Below are 20,904 nucleotides of genomic sequence, written 5' to 3'. Positions count from 1 at the left end.
TGTAATGTAATCGATGTATAGTTGAATAAACTCTCTGTCAAAATATCTCTTGAGAAGCCCATGCATTTTTAGATGTTTGGACGGTGTCAATCACGTATATTTAGTGTCTAGTGGCGAATCTATACAAATTTTGAACTTTTTTGCTTCCTTGATGGGTGCGCGTTCAGTAAGAAAAAAAGAGAGTAAGTTGCGCTTTCTTTTTGGGATTTTGATAGTTTGTGGAGATATACCGTGACAATTTGTCTCTTTGTTGTCTGAAAAATTACTACTGCACCATTCTCTTTGTTCCTACTGCACTCCTTGGTTTCTATGACACATTTTCTACTGCATTTCTGCACATTTTATGTTGTGTTTCTGAACTGGTTCCTACTGCACATTTCCTAGCTAGATTCATATGAACAGAAAATTAGACAAGCATTTTTTTCAGGTCAACCCCATAGACCCTTCTGTACAATGCAAAGGGGAGGGACGCAGCTCCTTCTTTCAATTTTGACTAGCACATATCCACTCGTTAGCATGGACTGTACAACGCAAAGGGGAGTATAATAGATGTTCGAAGAGAATATATCGCGCTACAATACGTTCAAAAGCGTATTACGTACCGGAGATCATATAATAAGTGCAATCCTTTTATTCTCATCCTGATGATTGGTACTTCCTCTGATCCTAATTAAATTCTTAACACAAATTTGTCCAAATATAAATGTATCTATTGTTAAAAAACGTTTGAATACATGTAATATTTCGACAACAATTTAGGATCGGGGAAGAACCAATCAACAAGTGTCACGGCCCGAAGGTTATAGATCAGAACCACCAATTGGTCTTCTTAAAAGCAAAGATTTGATTTGGTTTTTCGAACAGGAGAGAATACCACCGGCCTCTGCACACAGCCACGAGCAAAGATTTGATGAAAAGTTATGTTCCCGTTTTTTTTAAAATTCTAATCGTGGTGCGTGGTGCATGCATGCGCCTTGTTTGTCTGCATAACATGTGCATTATCATTTATCAATTGTTTATAACGGATTCACGGCCAAACAATCATTAGCAGGGAAGCGTACAGCGTACGAACGCAGGTGTTGCCCAAACTTTATTTTTTTCATACTATAAAGAACACAGCAGAAGAAAAAGGTGACGCTGGCCGGAAAGAAAAGGGCCGTCCTTGGCCAGCCGCGCGCTCGTACCCGCTCGCTGCACAATCCAGACGCCAAACCCAAACCGTCATCCACGGCGTCCCATCAATTAAACCAAAGTGACCCGTGGTGAGACACGACCGGTTCTTAATTAACTAGCGGCTCCCTCAGTTGTTAAATGTGCAGTCCACATTCGATTTCTCACTTGCTGTACAGGAGTTCGGAGTTAATTATCACTGAAATTGCGTACTCCTACAGGAATTTAGATTTACTCTGACGCCGAAATGTTACTACTACCTCCATTTCAAAATACACATTAGATTTGTGCACTTGATTAAGGCAGCAATAGTTTATAGTGCCTGACCGGTAAAATTGTGTTATAATAAATGGATGGGAGCAGTTATTAACCGGATGCAGGTATTAAGAGAAAAATGAAGTGTATTATGAAATAAGTGAAAAAATCTATACACATTGTATTGTGAAATAGAGAGAGTAGTACTCCCAAGATTAAATGCATATTTACAGCTCCCAAGATAATCTCACGTGGGAAGGCAGTTGTTCTTCCATTATATTAGAGCCCTATATCATCAGTACAGTAAGTAGGAGTACTTTTTTTTCTTAACACGAGCTAGAATGTCCCTGTGTGGCTGGAGAGGAGAAGCGCGAGCGTACGTCCTGATTAAGGGGGGCAGGGCCTGGGGGCCGTGGGAGTGTGCGTGTTGTGTTGTTGCAACTGCGCAAGTGCATCTTATCAGTGGCCATGCGTCGTTGGGTGGTGAAAGGCTGCGTCCCTTTCGGCAAAGCGATTAAAGGCAGCCCCCGGATGAGGCCAAAAGTTGCATGTGTCACTCTGTCCACACTCCACAGGCACGGCACTTCACTGCACACACACGTAGACGCAGAGCGAGAAGGATTCAGATCTCGAGTCTTGGGAAGACGCAAGGGAAAAACGGAACAGCTGCGCTTTTACAGGTACATTCGTTCTCATTTTACCTTGCCATTTTAGTGACTTTAGTGTTGTAATCAAAGAATCGAACCATGGGTATGGCTGATTGACTGCATCCTGTGGGTGCCTGCCACCAAAGAAATTGGGCGAGAGTAGAAAGAAAGAAAGAAAGAAGGCAGCCAGAATTTGAGTTCTGACTTTTCTAAAAAAAAGAATTTGAGTTCTGACTCATCGTTGCCATATGAAAAGTTCTCATTTCTAAAATTTCTATCAAGTTGACTTGACCAGTGCCAAAAACTATCAAGTATCACAAACAGATAATCTCTGCCATCTTAATTTGCACCCCGCACCGCTTCCACGTCCCCTTTTCGTTAGTAAGGCTTAGCTACAAGAGAAAAAAAACACTAGGTGTGCGTTTTTGTTCACAGCCAAGTAGTACCAGCTAGCTATTGGTTACGAGTATGTAGTTTGGCATTGAACTGAAGTAGGAACGACCAGATCTTGCGTTCATGCCCAAAAAAACTATCGCTGGGACAGAATCTAGGCCAAATTAGGACGATAGATGCCCAAATTTTTTATAATCACTGGGAGTACCACTTTTAGCAAGGTGGGGATACAGACAAGACACGACAAAAATATCTAAAAACACAAGCATTTCAAAACATGCGGGCTGCATCTCTCGACATGTCAAAAAGGAGCCTAATATGCGGAACCACAGGCATATATGTCCTTCCAAAATACTCTTGATTAATCGAATCCATGTTATACGTTGTTTCGTCAAAAGAAATTACACTTAGCACATCAAACAATAAAACACAAAACCTTAGTAAGTGCTCTCATTGATTCAAGTATGTCCTTGTTGACTTTACAAAGTCTCCCCTATGCAATTTTGATCATTACCTTTTTACATAGGTAACTTATTATACCTGAAATACAACGTCCTTCGTCCGGATTTATAAGGCCTGTGCGTGTATTTAGATCATCAATTTAACTAAGGTATATGTCCAAAAATTAATATGATTAAAATGGTCATAATTTCATTCGATGACAATTCTAGTATTTGGTTAGTACATTTTATGCAATATAATACTACATATTTAGTTGATCAAATAACAATCTAGAAAACGCGCAAGCATTATAATGACAAATGGTGACACATGCATCTAACCAATTTAAGTCACCGTGGTCAAAGACAAAGGTTCACTTTTTGGAAAAAAAAATGCCTATTTTAAAAACGGATGGGGGTATTGGTGTCATGTCATAACTTTGGCTTGTCTACAATCTCTCCATATTAGAAAACTTTGCAAAAACATGACACTCAAGCAGGGCCTCCCAAATTCGTCACGCAATATGTTTGCACTGGTAGCAAAATATGGTACTCCGTACAGTACGTCATCTTTTTGCCCATGATAAGAAAATACTCCAATGGATGGTTAACTATTTAGCATGGCAATGTCATTTTGCCAGCTATCCATAGTTTTTCTTAATAAAGTGCACAGTTAATAACAAATAAAACCTTAGACCACTATTTTAGCTAGACAATTTTTTAATAAAACAAATTGGGACTCAACGAAATAACCTTAGTCAAAATAAAGAGAAAACAAAACAGCTGTCTCACTCAGCAAGAGAACAATCAATCTCTCTCTCACATGCAGAAAAATAAAAGAAAAATAAACACATTCGCAGAGTGAAGCGTGGCAGCAGCAATGAAGCAAGCTTCTCTCTCCTCACTAAATCCCAAATCCTGCTCTTATCATCCTGTTTTCCTGCCTCCCTTCTGCTGCCCCTGCTCTCCAAAGCTCCCACACCAGCACACCAAAGAAGAGAGAGAAGAGAGAAGCAGCAAAAGAAAGAAAAGCTTTGCCTCCCCCCCGCCCCCCCCTGCTAAAATGTGATGTCCAATCCATCAGATTGCTTCTAGTTCAGTCCCCCACTCCTCTCCTGGGTCAGTCCCCTTGCCCACCGCTGCTCCCCCTCCCATGCAGCCAGCCTTCTTCTTCTTCTCGATGATTCTTTCCATGGTTTTATAATTTGTGTTTCTTCTTCTCTTGGTCGTAGTTATGGGATCCGGCAAGCTGGATGGACGCGCATTGGAGCAGCAGCAGTAGCGGAGGCGAAGCAGGCGGGGGATCTGGATCCGAGGCACCACCACCGGGCTCCTCACGGCGGCGGCGGCGGCGGCGTAGGAGGAGGAGGCGGCGGCGGCGGCGCGCAGCAGGAAGCCGATGAGGAGCAGCAGCAAAACCATCAGCACCACCACTACCGGCTGCTCCAGCTCCACCAACAAGCGCAGGACCAAGACCCTCCTCCCGCCCCCGTCTTCCAGCTCTCGCACCTGCAAGCGTCGTCCCCGTCCCTGAGGCAGCCGGGCTCCTCCGCCGAGTATGCCCTTCTCGCGCCCATGGGCGACCCCGGCGGCCACCACCACCACGGGCTCCAGACGCAGCTCCTCTCCTTCGGCGGCGTTCACCACATGCACCAGTTCACGGCGCAGGCGATGCAGACACAGCCTCCCGCAAGCTCGGCGTCGCAGTCCCGGGCGCGAGGAGGACGAGGCGGCGGGGAGATTGTGGCGGCTGCAGCGGCGCCCGGGACGCGGGTGAGGGGCGGCGGGGGCGGCGGGGAGATCGTGGCGGTGCAGGGAGGGCACATTGTGCGGTCGACGGGGCGCAAGGACCGGCACAGCAAGGTGTGCACGGCCCGCGGGCCGCGCGACCGGCGGGTGCGGCTCTCGGCCCACACGGCCATCCAGTTCTACGACGTGCAGGACCGGCTGGGCTACGACCGGCCCAGCAAGGCCGTTGACTGGCTCATCAAGAACGCCAAGGACGCCATCGACAGCCTCGACGTGCTCCCCGCCTGGCAGCCCACCAACGTCGCCCCCGGCCCCGGCAATGCCGGTGCCGCGCCGCCCTCCTCCTCGACGCACCCCGACGACTCCGCCGAGAACTCCGACGACCAGGCGCAGGCCATCACCATCGCGGCGCACGCGTCCTTCGACTTCGCCTCTGGCGGCGGCGGCGGCGGAGGGGGAGGAGGCACCGGCGGCGGCGGCATCAGCTTCCTCCCGCCGTCGCTCGACTCTGACTCCATCGCGGACACGATCAAGTCCTTCTTCCCCATGGGCGGAACCGCGGGCGGCGGGGAGCCCTCGTCGTCAACCGTGGCGGCAGGCTCGCACTCGTCCGCGGCCATTGGTTTCCAGAGCTACACGCCGGACCTCCTGTCGCGCACTGGCAGCCAGAGCCAAGAGCTCCGGCTCTCGCTGCAGCCTTTACCCGACCCCATGTTCCACCACCACGACCACGGCCAACACGAGCAGCAGCAGCACCGCTCGCACGGCCACGGCGGCAACGGCACCGCGCCGCAGCAGGCGCTCTTCCCCGGCGCCGCCAATTACTCATCATTTGGCGGCGGCGGCGCCATGTGGGCCACCGAGCAGCCGCAGAGCCAGCGCATCGTGCCGTGGAGCGTGCCCGACCCAGGCGGCGGCGGGAGCACAGGCAGCTACTTATTCAACGTGTCGCAGCAGGCGGCGCATATGCAGGCGGCGCTCAGTGGCCAGAGCCAGTTCTTCTTCCAGAGGGGACCCCTTCAGTCCAGTAACCAGCCCTCCGACCGAGGATGGCCGGAGTCCGTCGAAGCTGACAACAACAACAACAACCCGATGCAGCAGCACAACCACCAAGGGGCCATGAACCCTTCTATATCAGCTATCGGTTTCGCTCCTGGCGTCAGCTTCTCCGGATTCCGCATCCCCGCGAGGATACAGGGCGACGAGGAGCACAACGGCGGCAATGGCGACAAGCCGCCGTCAGTCTCCTCGGCTTCCCACCACTGACAGCAGCAGCGGGGGACAGATGACTTCACCAACCACCATGTACCCGTAACATCAGCCATGCATCAGCTCCACCACTTGCATCACTGTGAGGATTCTCATGGCCTACAATTCTGAATTTCTGATGCTTGCAACGCTGCATTGCTGATCCTTTCCTGAGCTCGGTCGATTCCTGATGTGATATTTATTTATTTTCAATTGCAGGTGCTGATTTGCTGCTGCTTCATAGGAATTGGCGATTGCAACCAGGAGGAGCAAAATTTGGAGCTAGTACTACGGTGTGTTGGTTGGTTTTCCATCTCTTCTGCTACACGGTGTCAATGGTTTTTGCTTCAAGAATTCGATCACTCGGAGCTTCTTTAGAATTAGACTTGTGAGAGTGCAGCAACATGACAGCAGGTCAGCCAGCCTCTTTGTTGCATTGCAGTAGGCGTAGTTCATGTTGTAGTTGTCAGTAGGTCAAGCTTGATTGCTTTATTTTACTTGTTGGTTTATGCATGGATGCTTTGCTTCGATCCTCCTGTGTGGATTCAGGGCTCAGAAGCAGTGCTGCTACCACTAGATGTTGTTCCTGAACATTATAAATGGATGATGGATGGGGAGAGGAGTCCATCACTCTATCTTTATCTTTCCATCCTTTTTGGGTTGTAAACATCTTTCCTTCTTTCGTGTCTTCCTTCTTTCTTTACTGTCACTGGAAGCTGATGGTGATTGGTGCCTGTCGCATATCTTCCCCTAACTTCTTTTTTATGCCGTGCATCCAACTCCAGCCCCCATTATTATTTTCACCCTGACCCCCTGTTCTTTTTAAAGTGTTGTTTGGAACTGAGAAAGAGCTGCATGCCATTGCCGCTGGCCGTCCGACCTTCCTCAAAACAACCAAAAGGGATGGATTTAATGCAGACTTTTAAGCTTTAAAATATAACTGCAGCAAGCTCTTCACATAGGATGATGGCCTCAGACTAGTTCACTAGTAGCAGTTCATCCATTTCCTCCTAGCCCTATGCATGTGATCTGTTGGGTCTCTTTCCCTGCCGCTGGCGCTGCTGCAGTAGAGCGGTGGCAGGAGGAGGCAGCATGGCAGCAACAGCAGCTGCAGCTTTCCTAGCGCTCTGCGCTATGTCTGTATCTACCTATCATCACTGGGGCAAGGCAAGAATCCCACAAGGAAAAAGGCTTTTGTGCATGTGTTTGTGTCATTAGTACTATCTGCCTGTCTTACATGCGCCATCGTAGCCCATAGTGACACAGTACAAGCTGTTTTAACCATTTTACCTCATGCTTTGGCTTTGCACTCGCTGATGCAGCAGCACTTTGTGTGGCAGATGCCAGAAAGAGGGAGGGCCATGATTGCTCATTTCTCCTCTCCTCTCCTCTCCTTTCTGATTGGCTTCCACATGGACTGCCTTGTCTCTGTACTGTTAACTTTAAGGCTGGTATGGTAATTAGCTGTGGCCTGTGGATGATGAGGCATGTCATGAACCTCATGATGCACGCAGCCACCTTCGCTTCCCCATAAATGAGTGCTTGGCAGGGAAGACGGGACAAGCAACGGTAGTACACAAGTACAGTACACTGTATGCACACGTTCTACAGCACTATACTGCGAGTGGTTATAGCACTTGCCACAAGCATGCTCTACAGGCTTTAGACAAGAAAGGCAGTAAGATGTAGCAATAGGCACAGCATGTACTAGGATCTCTACGTGGTAGACAATGGTATCACAATGGAATGAGCTTCAAGAGAATTCTTGATGATGTCTAGGTACACGTACATTAGTTGTGTAGAGGACTTTGTTTGAGATAACAATGCATCTAGTAATGGTAAAATCATGTCCGAGGAAAGTTCACTTTCAGCCTGTGCTTTTGTACTTTATCTGCTTGCCTGCTTGGAGCATTACGTGGTTGCTTTCATGTATTCAGTTCACGTCATGCATAGATATACATTGTATCGAGCAAGCTACTGCAAAATTGACTAAAATCACATAATTTGGTGACAGAAATATTGCGCCACTAGTTGTTAGAATTGCATGTTCAGTGAAGTGACCTCTTTCTCAGCTATACTATCTATGCGCCCTTACCACTGGGTACAAGGCCCTTGTAGACAGGAATTTTAGTTCCTGTATGCGTAAACTTGCCAGCCGACACAATGATGTCCGCAGGGGGGAATCGCCATGCCACGACCACGTATGTACGAGAGATCGGCGGCTGGGTCAGGTCACGCACGTTGCCCTCGCAGCAGCAGCAGCAGCAAACTAGCAAAGCATGCTCTGGACGGAGCCGATGGCGACGGTGCATCATGAGCTGAGTTCAGCTCAGATCCGGAACATGAGAAGTGTAAATGCGGCCCCGACCCCTGCATACTGCGCCGCGCGCGCTCCGGCCGGCCGGCCGCCCTATGGAGTACACGTACTGTAAACGTCCGTCTCCCTGTCCCCGCCCGATTTATTGGCTGGTTGGTTGCCTCCTGCCTGACATGACACAGAGCCCCCCGGCTGATTGCCGCCCATGCCTTTCAAAGCCCCTGACCCCCCCATCTTTCGGCTCGTCTCGTCTCGATCCTCTCCGTGCTGGAGATCGCTCGATGGTAAATTTACACGATCGATCGAGTCATCCAGATGCCACACACCCTTGCATGCCTCGCCCCCGCAACAGGAGTTTAGTGTTATGCCAATGTGCCATGCACGTTCCGACCGGCCGGCGGCGCCAACGATGGGAACAGCTAGCCGTGGTGGGGTTGAGCTGTCCGCGGCCGGCGACGGACAAGAGATGGACGTACAGCGCTAGCTGACTGAAAGCGCTGTGACGATGGATCCATCCCTGGATTAGGTGTACCGACGTAGTACGATAGCGAGAGGGCATTGGGCGTTTACCGTGCCCCTGAGTCCATGCACCGATGCACGTACCGTGCTGCATGGGGACTGCCTGCTGGAGTGGCTCCATATGGACGGACGGACTGCTGTCGCAGTCGCCAGTCATCCAGCAACGTACTACTGCGGAGTACTGACTAGCTAGGCTGGGAAACTACACTGCCGTCTCACATGTGACATGCCTGCCGCCACAGCCAAAAAAACGTATGCTATTCGCTTTTCGATCTCACCCCTCTTTTACGTGCTTTTGGTTTTTACGGATATGCATGCCTGGTTTAACTTGTTCCTCCATTTCAGTTTTTCACTGCCCTGATTATTGGGCCAGAATATGTACTCCTGCTGTCCAACTCCCTTCTGTCCGCCGGAAATAAGTGATTTGAGTTGTATATGTTCTTATACAGTATACAAATTCATATCACTTATTTTGGTACGGAGGGAGTACATATTATTACCGTATCGTACGCGTTGCATTCCAGTGTATCACAAATAGTTCACGAAGTAATTCTAGTCCAGGCGTCACGAACCATCTTTAAAATAAAATGAAATTACACGCAAGTTCTTGTGGGTAAACGTCGTTGTCTTCCTCCTGCACTCGCCGGTGGTGCGCCGTGAGCGAAGCTCGATGCTGCCTCAGGAAAACATCGTTGACGTAGCAGCCGGGAAGTTGCCGGTCGGAGTTAGAAGACGCGGCGACAATGATCTGAAAAACAAACCACCGTCCTGGAGAAGAATATATGCGGCAAAGAGGGTTTGAAGAACATCCCAGTTCCGGCCAGATGGATCTGAAAAGACCTGGCGTCACTTGATATCAGTTAAGAACCCTAATTAAAGGGACATATAATAGGAGCATCTTGGCATCAGCTTGCCAAGTTCTCTTGTTGGTGCATCCACTCAAGCGCCATCTGCCCCTTTGCGGGGGAAGAAAAACAAAGATGTGCGAGGGATTATATTCTTTCGCTTTATAACGCTATCCACTCAATCGATTACTTCTATGAAACAAGTTTCGTCTTTCTTTAATACTCCCTCCATTTCACAAAGGTTGGCGTATTTCGTTTCGTTAAGACAAGCTTTTGACCAAGAATTACTCTATTAATATGTAAGTTATATGATAAAGAATTTTTAAAGACGAATTCATTAATATAAATTTCATGTAAGAAAAAACACATATCAATAGAGTTTTCATTGGTCACAACTTTGTCTTAACGAAACAAAATACGCCAACTTTTGTGAAATGGAGGAAGTATAATGTGTGCATAACATAGTATACTAGCTACAGGAGTAGTTAGCTCCTAAATGAATACTACTATATATATCTGCATTGCTCAAATGTGCTCCTTGTCCCCCAAAATAAACATGGCCGGAATCTCGGCAGCACGTCGCAAATTCGACGTAGACAAAAATAAATAAACTGAACCGTCAGTGTGGCGAAAAGGAAGGGCACCAGCTTCCCACAAGGACGCTACACATGGGGCCTCGACATTTTTGGGGGCATCCATGCATGTTAGCATAGCATCTGGTCCATCGATCTGCTAGCTATATATCCTGCGCTGTGCCAAATTATGGCCCAAGAACATGGTTCCCTCCCAACAGGTACAACTTATTAGGAATTGGATGGCTTTTGTGATGACAGCAAGGTGTATTTTACGGTCCTGCGTGCGATGCGTCCATGGCTTTGGCTGGCCGGCTGGCCGGGGACCTCGCTGTCATGCGATGCCACAGGGGAGCAAGGGGACGCTGGCTAGCTAGCACCTTAACTCCGGCCGCGACAAGACTATATGACGACGTGCCAACAAAAGCGAGACAGGAACAAGCATCGATATAGACACGGATGGATCGGAAGTAAATATGAAACATGAACTGAAAGTTTTCCTGTAAATTTGAGACAAACCAATCCGGTTTGTAGTATGGAGCGCACCCAAGCTTACTCTTGGTATGTTGGTGTGGTACATGCACTATATATCTCTGCCTGCCACACATACATTACTTGTGCCAATCTTGCCAATCACTGTGCAGATCGATCTCTCTTTCAAGGCACTGTGTGTCTGTCTGCGTGTCTATGTTTGTACTCTTGGCTGGACAGGGAGCCACAGGCTGAGCTGTTGGTTGTTCCGGTTACTAGCAGTAGCAGATGCAATCATGCAAGGACAGTACGTTCATTATTTATTTATTTTTTAGCGCAGGACAGTACGTTAAGTGATAAGCCGCCGCCGCCGGTCCAGCCCATCAAATCTGGATCGAACTGAGATGGCCTTCTTCCTCTCGAATCTTGGGCCTTAGCCAATCCAATCGGGCTTAGCATGCCCGATTTTCATCGTTCGATTCGACCCACGGAAAGTCGAAAACCCCTCCCGGCGTGGCGTCTCCTCTGCTCCGCAGCCGGAAATCCCATCTCTGCCACCACAGGGGAATATGGAACCCAAGCATCATTCTTAAACCGGTCTACATTTGCGGTACTGTTGAAATTTCGTGTGTGATCTGATGGGACCTGTGCTATTTCCTTCATGTACCAACTCCGAACGGGGTTTTCAGAAATTTCATCAGTGGCCAGAGAGTCGTACCATTTGCTCTGCAAGGTCGGCGTTTTGAACAGGTGAACTGTTCCTCGCAGCTCCCTGACACTGACAAGTCGTGTTGACGGTTGACCAAATTAACTAAGCACCGTCTTGCGCACGCTAAGTTCCGAGACATAACCCCCCTGCAGACTTGAATCGTGACAAATCAACCAGCAGTTACGATTCTCTCTCTTAATCTCTTCTTCCGTCTCGATTTGCAGTAGAGGTGTACATGTCAGGGAATAATAACCCCGAGGCGGGCGCTGTGGAACCGTACTCGTCATCATAGCTTCAGCGGGCGCGTCCAGCTCACAATCGTCCCCATCCTCTTCGCGCTCACTGTCGTCTTCGCATTCGGCAAGAAAAAAATATAAGGAGGAGCAGAATATAAAGTATGATTTATTACGGACCGAAACATAAAAATTTGAAGCTTATATAATGTAATCACAAAGGCTAGAAGAGATTTAGGGGGGGGGGGGGGGGGGCTGGCCCTTGTCCCTGCCTCCGCTATACGTCTTCGTGCCCCGCTCCGACAAAGGCGGCCCCGGCATTTGCGATCCATCAACTCCTTCGGCAGAATCAGCAGCCAGCGCGGCTTGGACGTGTCGGCACTCTCCGCGCTTCCGGCGACCGCCGGTAGTATGCCTGACTGTGACGGTGCCGTGTGCCTGTCAGAGTTCGCGGAGGGAGACAAAGTGTGGGAATTGCCAAACTGCGGGCACGTTTTCCACATAGAGTGCGTCGACGTTTTGCAAAGAAAACCCTGTAAATTTCCGTCACAGTCAGCGCGGGCGTGGCTACTGTCGGTGGTGGGCCTTCTGCGGTGCGGGGTGCGCGGCGTCAGGTGTGGCCTGGCGCGGGGCTGCGGGTGAAGGTCGCCGGTGCGTGGCGGCGCGGGGCCGCGAGGAGGTCACCGTTCGCGGCAGCGCTCGGCCGCCGTGGATGGTTTTGCGGGATGGATCTGGTGCGTGGGGCGGTTGCGGCACCCTAGCCGGTGCCCGGCAGTGGTTTGGCGCGTGACGTTCGGCGAACTTCGTCGGCGCTCGCTATGGTGAGGGCCTCTGGTCAGGATCTCGGTCGTCAGGCTCGCTGCGAAGCTGTCCGCTCTTGTCCGCGGTGGGTGTGGTGGCCGCGGGTGAAAACCTAGCATCGACGTTGTCGCTGCCGGCGACGATGGCTTTTTTGGACATCGTTTCCTTCTTGAAGGCATTGTTGTGCGACTCCGCCACATTTCACCCTTCGCAAGCGAGGTGATTCCGAGCGAAAGCTTTGATTCGATGTCCGGGTCGGGTAACGGCGACGACGTCGGACGTCGTTTCCTCCTTGGAGGCGTTGCCTCTGGAGCCCTCGTTTTGCGACAGAGCTTGCTTGCTGCGGGGGCCGCGCAATGGTCCTGGCCAGAGAGGACTTCGTGCTGCGCGGGCTTGCCAATGCGCGAGCTGTTTCCGTCGGAACAACCTCTTTTGGCTCCGGTCATCAAAGAAGTTCAGTTCTGCCTACCTTCTTCTGGCGCAAGGAGTTGTTTCCTATTTAGCGTCGTTGGAACGGAAGAGATTTTGTCTTTGCGGTAGCGGCTTGCTTATTTGGTTTCGTCTTGTGTATGCTTTTTGTCAGGATTTTTCGCACGGCTTTGCTGCATTTTATCGGTTTTCAGGTCCAGTTTTTCTCATAAACGGAGACAATTCTTTCTTCCAATCGAATCGCGTGGATCGACTGTTTGTGTTCTTAAAAAAAAAACTGAGATGGCCTTTTTCCTCTCGAATCTTGGGCCTTTAAGCAATCCAATCGGGAATAAGCCCAACATGGGCGTTTCTTAGCGTTCGCTTGGACCCAAAGAAACGGCCGACGACCCAGAAGATTGAACGCACCCCCTAAAAAAAATTGGTGCCGGGTCGCCGGAGCGCACAGGCACCGGTCTCCGTTTTAAGTGCCGTTGAAATTTCGTATGGAATGTGATGGGACCTGTAATATTTCCTTCCTGTACAACTCCGACGGGGTTTCTGGAAATTTCAGTGGCCAGAGAGTTGTAGCATCTGCTCTAGAAAGTCAGCGTTTTCAAGTTTTCAGCAGGCAAACTCTTCCTTGCAGCTTCCTGTTGCCGTCGCTGGCACACCTTTGTATTTACAAAATGTACAAGATAGCAAAGTCTTTGTGTACTGAAAGCTCAGGTAACCTTAGAAAAAACATCCCCCCATCCACATCTCCCTAACCGGACAAAACAACCCCATTCTCACGCCACAAGCAACTGCGATTCTTCTCGTCACCCCACATATCAGCCTCACACATCAATCCACTCTTGTCGACGGTTGACCCAAATTAAGCACCATCTTGCCCAAGCTAAGTTCCGAAAGATAATCCTATGCAGCGACTTGATTTGTGATAAATCAACCAGCAGTTACTTATCTCTCTTCAAAAAAAAAGTAGCAGAGGTATCGCAGAAAGCCTACCGACCCGACTCCGGGCCATGTCAGGGAACAGCCCCGAGGCGGGGGGCACGCCGGCGGGCACCGTTGAACCGTACGCGCGGCATCATAGGTTCAGCGCGCGCGTCCTGCTCACGACCGTCCTCATCCTCTTCGCGCTCACCCTCGTCTTCGTCTTCATCCGCCTCCTGCTGTACGCCTTCGTGCCTCGCTCCGGCGGCCGCGGGGGCCTCGGGGCTGGCATCCTGCGGTCCATCAACTCGTTCGGCAGAATCGGCAGCCGGCGCGGGCTGGACGCGTCCGCGCTCTCCGCGCTGCCGGTCACGGCGTACCGTAAGAAGGAGAGCGCCGCTGGCGCGTCCGCCGGTGGAGGGCCTGACTCCGACTGCGCCGTGTGCCTGTCGGAGCTCACGGACGGGGACAAGGTGCGGGAGCTGCCCAACTGCGGGCACGTCTTCCACGTCGACTGCGTCGACGCGTGGCTGCGGTCCACGACCACGTGCCCGCTCTGCCGGGCCGAGGCGGAATCGGGGGCCAAGGCGGAGGCGGCGCAGTCGTCGGCAACGGAGCCGCCGCCGCAACCGGCGTTGTTTGGTGCAGGAGGGACCTTGATCGTGACCGTAGATGGCTTTCCGGATGGCCAGAGAGCCGCCCACGGGGAAACGTCGGGCCTTCGTCAAATGGTATCTTCCCATACCTAGGTCTACAGTCGCAGGTGGGATTTCACTCCAGGAAAATGCTGCAGGGAAATCGAAAAGAAGGGTATGGTGTAACACACTCACAACTCCATGTACATACTGATGATAAATCAGAATTAGCTTAGATTGGGAATGCAAGCGATGTGATTCTTTGCTACGGTATAGCGCTATAAAATCATAAAAGGTGTAAACGACTGCTCGCAGTGTGCGCTGTAGTATGCACCACTTTTTCAATAGTGAAATATGTGCAACTTCGAGACCTTTTTTGTCAAAAAAAAAATCTCATTGGTTCGTTGAACTTTTGACAACTTGTCTTGCGAGATAAGTGTCCCCGGTCACCAGGCAAGGAAACGTTATCGGGTTCTCACGTGCTGAAGTAGACAGCTCATGTGGCTCTACAAAACCTATAAGGTTTATCCCAACTTATGTAGATTTGCTTTTCTACCGATTCCTGATTAGAGATTTTGAAAAATATCAATATGCGATGGCTCATGCAGAGAAGTTGGCTTCAAAGGTTTTTCGCTTATGTAAAATCTTTGTTGTTATTTTTTTCGATCAACTGTACCCTTCGCTAAATAAATAAAGTTGGATTGTTGTTGAAAAAATAAGATTTATTTGTGGAAATATGTCTTTTTTTTGTCCCTTGGGGAGATGAGGAGTATAACACTTGGTTTACTCTGATGATGCGACTTGATGACTAATTTGTTTGTGTATTGACGCTCTAAGCCCCTAACGAACTATTTTTTGGAGCCAAACGTCCTGTGAACTGCGACTCTTCTAGTGTCACGACACATCAGCCTCACACTGTCACACATGAATCCACCGGACATGACATTGACAACTCTTGTGTTGACCGTTGACCCAAGAGATAAAATCCTATGCAGACTTTAGTCATGATAAATCAACCAGCAATTGCTTTTCTCTCTTCTCCCCTCTCGATTAGTATAGCAGAGGTACCGCAGAAAGCATTACCGATCCGAGCCATGTCAGGGAATAGCCCCGACACGGCGGGCACGCCGGCGGGCGCCGTGGAAGGTCATCACAGGTTCAGCGGGCGCGTCCTGCTCACGACCGTCCTCAGCATCCTCGCGCTCATCGTCGTCTTCGTCTTCATCCCCCTCCTGCTGTACGTGTTCGGGGTTCGCTCCGCCGCCGGCGGACGCGGCCGCGGCCGCGGGGGACTCGCGGCCGGCATCCGGCGGTCTATGATCAGCTCGTTCGGCAGAATCAGCAGGCGGCGCGGTCTGGACGCGTCCGCGCTGTCCGCGCTGCCGGTCACGGCGTACCGGAAGAAGAAGCAGGAGCGCCGCGCTGGCGCGTCCGCCGGCGGTGGAGGGCCTGACTCTGACTGCGCCGTGTGCCTGTCGGAGCTCGCGGACGGGGACAAGGTGCGTGAGCTGCCCAACTGCGGCCACGTGTTCCACTTGGAGTGCGTCGACGCGTGGCTGCGGTCCAGGACGACGTGCCCGCTCTGCCGGGCCGAAGCGGAATCTCCGGGACCTATGGGGAATGGCGAGGCGGAGGCGGCGCAGCCGTCGGCAACGGAGCCGCCGCCGCAACCGGCGTTGTTTGGTGCAGGAGGGACCTTGATGGCTTGATCATAACAGGACATGGCTTTCCGGATGACAGAGAGGCAGAGAGACGTCCGCGCGTCAACGTCGGCGGGGCCTGGTCAATTGGTATCTTCCTATTCCTACGCCTAGATTTGCAGGGAAAATTTCCGCCCAAATAAATTGTATAAAGTCACTGACTTTAACTTTAAGTCAGGGATCCAAGTTGATCAGTAGACCATAGTTTTGCATATTGGACGGATGATCCAGTCCGTGAGGCTATCGGTTTAGATTTTTACAGGTCGAACCGTTGATTCAATGTTCTCTTTTTTAAATATAAAATGATATATTTATAAATGCTGCAGTAAACAGATAAAAATTGTATTCTGCAAATCCAAACTTGAATATATGAATAATAATCCACATAATAATTTCACATTGTGAATCTAGATCGCCCGACAAACTTAGAGATAGCACCATTTTCTTCCGTTTTCAAAGTTACTCCTCCATTTTTTACACAAAATTAAATCTAACAAGAGGTATCATAAAAAAAAATGGCCGGTTCGGATGGCTTCTCACAGATTCCGGTTCGTCGATTTTATCAAAAACTAGCGGCTTTGGCCTGTTCTTTTAGTTTGATGGCGGGGTTGGTCATGTGCCTCTTAAAGAACTGGTGAGGTCTTAGGTCCCGTTTTTTTCCGGTTCAACCAGCTGGCGATCTGTTCCGGTTTGTAAAACTACGATTTAGGCTATTGTGAACGTAGGGGTTTTGATTCTTTACTATGGCTCGCACTAGGAAATTATAAAAGCACGGTAAATGATTGCTTGCGGTGTGGGTTGTACTCCTTATGCACATTTTTTTAACGAATGCACAACTTTTTGGATAATGTAATATGCGGAGCTTCATGACAGTTTTTTAAAATTATTTGTGGAAAACTACCCCTTTGTATTTTTCTTGTGCTTTGAGAAGAGAATGAGTATAAGACACTTGATTGTTGTTTTACTTTAAATGTGATGCGGTTCGAAAACTAGTTCAGTCTGTATGGGCCGCCCGTGCTAGCACAATGTTTTATGGCATTCGAACTTGAACAATGAACAACCGCGAAAACACTACCATTGTGAAAAGACTGTCTAGTGACGCCCCGCACATGCGGGCCTGCCTCCCAAGTCCCACCACTCCAGGCCCTAGTTTTAGGAAACAGACCGGACCGACCTGGTGCAGTCCGACCGCCGATGGGCCTTCGCTTTAATGGGTTTCGAACTATTGACGTACTGGGCCTCGTTATTTAGTGCAAGAATAGGTGTGCTTCGCGGCAATCGAACCCATGATGTCCCGCTTGCGTCGCACGGACCAACGCGGTGGCCAATTACAAGTTGTGATTATGATGGAAGTTTATTTTATTTATAGTTTGTGAACCGCCGGTTGAACGGAGGCTCGACCGGTTCGATCACCGGTCTGGTTTTCAAAAATAGGCTCTCTACGGTATATCTTTCCTATGAAGACCCAAAATACTTTGCTTATGTTTTATTGGAAAGTGCATTAACTGGCTAGGGTTTTGTTTAAAATTTTAACTTTTGCTATATTAAAGATCAAACTCCAAATAAGTCTTCTATATCAACCAAAATTGAATTATCGTTTTAGGGAGAGATGATGTACCATGAATAGCGAGACGTGAACGACTTCATCGTTCTTGATTTTGAATCTTGTGTTTATTAGACAGCGTTTCACTACGCATTACGTGGGTATTGCCTTGTGCTCGGTGTTTCTCGGAACATTCACGTCTCCGGATCCTCCCGAACCTGACAAACACACCGTTCGCGCGCCACACGCAATGGGACGACGTGCGAAAGCCTGATAGTTCCCGTCACTCCACATGTCAGCCTCGGATCAATCCACCCTGCACATTGACACTGACTACGCGTGTTGACTCGAGCGGCGCCGTCTTGCCCAAGCCAAGTCCGGCCGAGAGATAATCCCCACATGCACACTCGAGTTCCCAATAAATTAACCTGCAATTTCACTTGTCTCCTTCCTCCCTTCCGTCCGCGATTCGTAGCACTACAGGAACTTTGCAGAAAGCTTAACGTTCCGCGCCATGTCGTCGCCAGGGATGATGACGAACCACACGGGCGCCGCGGCGGACCCGTACGGTCGGCAGCAGAGCTTCAGCGGCCGCGTGCTGCTCGCGGCCGTCGTCATCCTGTTCGCGCTCACCGTCGTCTTCGTCGCCCTCCGCGTCCTGCTCTACATGTGCTGCGCGTTCGGCGGCGGCGGGTCACGCGGCCGCGGCGGCGGCGGACTCGCGGCCGGCATCCGGCGGTCCATGAACTCCTTCGGCAGGATCGGCAGCAGCCGGCGCGGGCTGGACGCGTCCGCGCTCTCCGCGCTGCCGGTCACGGCGTACCAGAAATCGACCGGCGCCGCGGGGGACGCTGAATGCGCCGTGTGCCTGTCGGAGCTCGCGGACGGGGACAAGGTGCGGGAGCTGCCGAATTGCGGGCATGTGTTCCACGTGGAGTGCGTTGACGCGTGGCTGCGGTCCAGGACCACGTGCCCGCTCTGCCGGGCCGGGGCGGAGCCGGAGACGGAGCTCAAGGGGAACGGCAAGGAGGAAGCGGCGCAGTCGTCGTCGTCTTCTTCGTCGGCGGCGGCCACGGGTCCGCCGCAGCCGGCGTTATCCGGTCCAGGAGGAGGAAGCTTCATCGTCACGGTACATGGATTTCCAGATACCCGGAGAGACGCTCCCGGGTCAACATCCGGGGCAGTTCAATTGGTATCTTCGTATTCCTAGGCCACGCTAGCTGCAGGGAAAATGCGAGGAAGGGTATATGTGATACTTGCGTGCGTATGTTGATATTGACAAACTGCTGTAGGTTAATTAGACTGGGAATGTAAAGGCTGTGATCCTGAGTTTGCAGTTGCTAGCACTAGGAAATCATAGAAGTTCATGTAAATGACTCTTCACAGCTGTGTGTGCGTTGTGCTTTGCAGGACTTGCATCCTCTCTAATTTGTTTTTTTCCTTTGGAAACGGTTCATTTGTTTGTTTTTTGTACTTTGGGGAAAGTACCAGGCACTTGCTTTGCCTTTTTATTTTAAAATGTCACTTATTTGAATTCCATATAAAACTAAACAGAGCTAAATTTCCCTGGTACGATTTTTGTTAAATCAGAGTAATTCAATTGAGAATCAAGTTTAGATCTATCATGGTAAACAAATTAGACGAGTCTGATAAAAAATCGTACTATGAATTTTATCTTAGTTCAAGGAAAGAATCTTGGATGGTAGAGTTGTTATGCTACGACTTCACCAATTAGATTCAAATCATGATGCTCACATTTTCGCAAGGTACTTATGTGATGCTCCATTTAGATATTTAGATACTGTAGTCGTTTCAAACTTCGTAATATTCATAGGCTTTTTTTTTAATCTAGGCGTGTACTCGGTACTTTAGTTCCGCAGAGTGACAGCTTTAGTTTGTGAAAGTGGCAATATTAGTTCTATATGGGTGACAACTTTATCCCGTCGCGCTACAACGCTAGGGGGCGAACATTTAGTTCTGTTGGATGACAACTTTAGTTCCGTGGACGCGGCAACTTTATTTTGGCAACTTTATCCCGTCACGTCGGAAGGCTAAAAAGCGGACGTTCGCTCCCTATTGAGCGAAATGACACAACCATGTTTTGTTTTTTTTGAAAAATGGCACAATCATGTTTACATCGGTGATGTCGTGGATCTCAACTGGGCTGATTGTTCTGTCCAATTGCAAGGTCTCAACTTGCCTCATTCTGGCTAGGCCGAATACCCAATTGCCTAGGGCTGCTTTTATTAAGGCGCACATGCTTTTGTTTTGACTGCTGAAAGCCTGAAATGGGCCCATTTCCATCCATTTGCTTATTTATTTTCCAGGATTAGATTCAAAGTGAAGTAAAGGAAGATATAATTAGTTACAATTGAAAGGAGATTCTCAAAAAAAGAAGTTACAATAGAAAGGAATATCTGAAGATTTTCTACTGCAAATAGTAAAGTCCCTGATATGAATGGAAAAAAAAGGACCGATTTACTCTGATAATGGCATGCTTATTATTTTCATAAACTCATATCCTGAACAAAATATTTCTCCTTCCTTCTTCTTTTCTGTGCCACGAATATTATAAAATCATACATCTCTTTCAGGTGCGAGCGATCCAACCGCAATGGATACAGACAGGTGAATCAGGGGTAGAACCGAATCTCCGTATGCTCCACGGGATCAACTCTGTACCAGTTGCCGCATCTATAGATGCATCTGTTAAATGCAAACACCTGTGTTTTATTGCAATTTTTAGTCAATACTCACCCCCTCCCATAATTCTTGTCGTTGTTTTAACTAGCACGGTGTCCCGTGCAATTGCGCGGGAAACATCTGCAATCGTCTTAGCTTTCTAGCTGACGTGGGTATGTATTGTCATACTATTTATGTAATAGCATGGTGGCCCACGTGAAATGCGCGGGTCTTCTCCTATCCATAATAAGTATATCTCAGATTTGATGCATCTCGGTGCTAAGTTTGTACAAAATCCGAGACATTTATTATGGATCAGATGGACTAATTATATCGGACGGGAGTTTATGTGTGTGGCTAATTTTTATTATTTTGCTTGGATATTATTGTAGCCTATATATGTTATGTTATTATAATTTGTAAGTATGTTATGCATAGAGAAAATCCTTTTAGATGTATGATGATTCCCGTTGTCCATGGTAGTTTTAATTTAAAAAATTTAATACTCCATATATGTTTAGAAGAATGATAATCATGTTTCTTCAGATTCTCTCCTTTTCTCTCTAAATCTTGTATGTTTTGCAATCTGAGGACAAATCCAAATGTCGGTAGCCTGAAGTAAATATCTCAT

General features: G+C 49.2%; 4 protein-coding genes and 1 pseudogene across 4 annotated transcripts; all 5 read left to right on the top strand.

Moving 5' to 3' along the window:
- Positions 1–3,849: 3,849 nt before the first annotated feature.
- Positions 3,850–6,601, top strand: LOC100827760 (transcription factor PCF5). The gene is made up of 3 exons (XM_014898112.2): positions 3,850–4,024; positions 4,138–6,005; positions 6,122–6,601. Exon 2 carries the CDS (start codon positions 4,481–4,483, stop codon positions 5,918–5,920), a length of 1,440 nt encoding a protein of 479 aa, XP_014753598.1. The 5' UTR covers positions 3,850–4,024; positions 4,138–4,480; the 3' UTR covers positions 5,921–6,005; positions 6,122–6,601.
- Positions 6,602–8,199: 1,598 nt separating this feature from the next.
- Positions 8,200–12,210, top strand: LOC112270593 (annotated as a pseudogene).
- Positions 12,211–13,634: 1,424 nt separating this feature from the next.
- On the top strand, positions 13,635–14,718 carry LOC100825900 (probable E3 ubiquitin-protein ligase ATL44). The gene has a single exon (XM_003565444.4). It carries the CDS (start codon positions 13,803–13,805, stop codon positions 14,460–14,462), a length of 660 nt encoding a protein of 219 aa, XP_003565492.1. The 5' UTR covers positions 13,635–13,802; the 3' UTR covers positions 14,463–14,718.
- A 642-nt stretch (positions 14,719–15,360) lies between these two features.
- On the top strand, positions 15,361–16,366 carry LOC100825586 (RING-H2 finger protein ATL39). The gene has a single exon (XM_003565443.4). The coding sequence runs from the start codon at positions 15,443–15,445 to the stop codon at positions 16,055–16,057; it is 615 nt and encodes a 204-aa protein (XP_003565491.3). The 5' UTR covers positions 15,361–15,442; the 3' UTR covers positions 16,058–16,366.
- Positions 16,367–17,762: 1,396 nt separating this feature from the next.
- On the top strand, positions 17,763–19,137 carry LOC106865449 (RING-H2 finger protein ATL74). The gene has a single exon (XM_014898809.2). It carries the CDS (start codon positions 18,106–18,108, stop codon positions 18,799–18,801), a length of 696 nt encoding a protein of 231 aa, XP_014754295.1. The 5' UTR covers positions 17,763–18,105; the 3' UTR covers positions 18,802–19,137.
- The last annotated feature ends 1,767 nt before the right edge of the window (positions 19,138–20,904 follow it).

Source organism: Brachypodium distachyon, chromosome 2, assembly GCF_000005505.3.
Source record: "Brachypodium distachyon strain Bd21 chromosome 2, Brachypodium_distachyon_v3.0, whole genome shotgun sequence".
In the NCBI taxonomy this organism is placed as follows: Eukaryota; Viridiplantae; Streptophyta; class Magnoliopsida; order Poales; family Poaceae; genus Brachypodium; species Brachypodium distachyon.
This window is presented reverse-complemented; position numbering and strand designations above follow the sequence as displayed.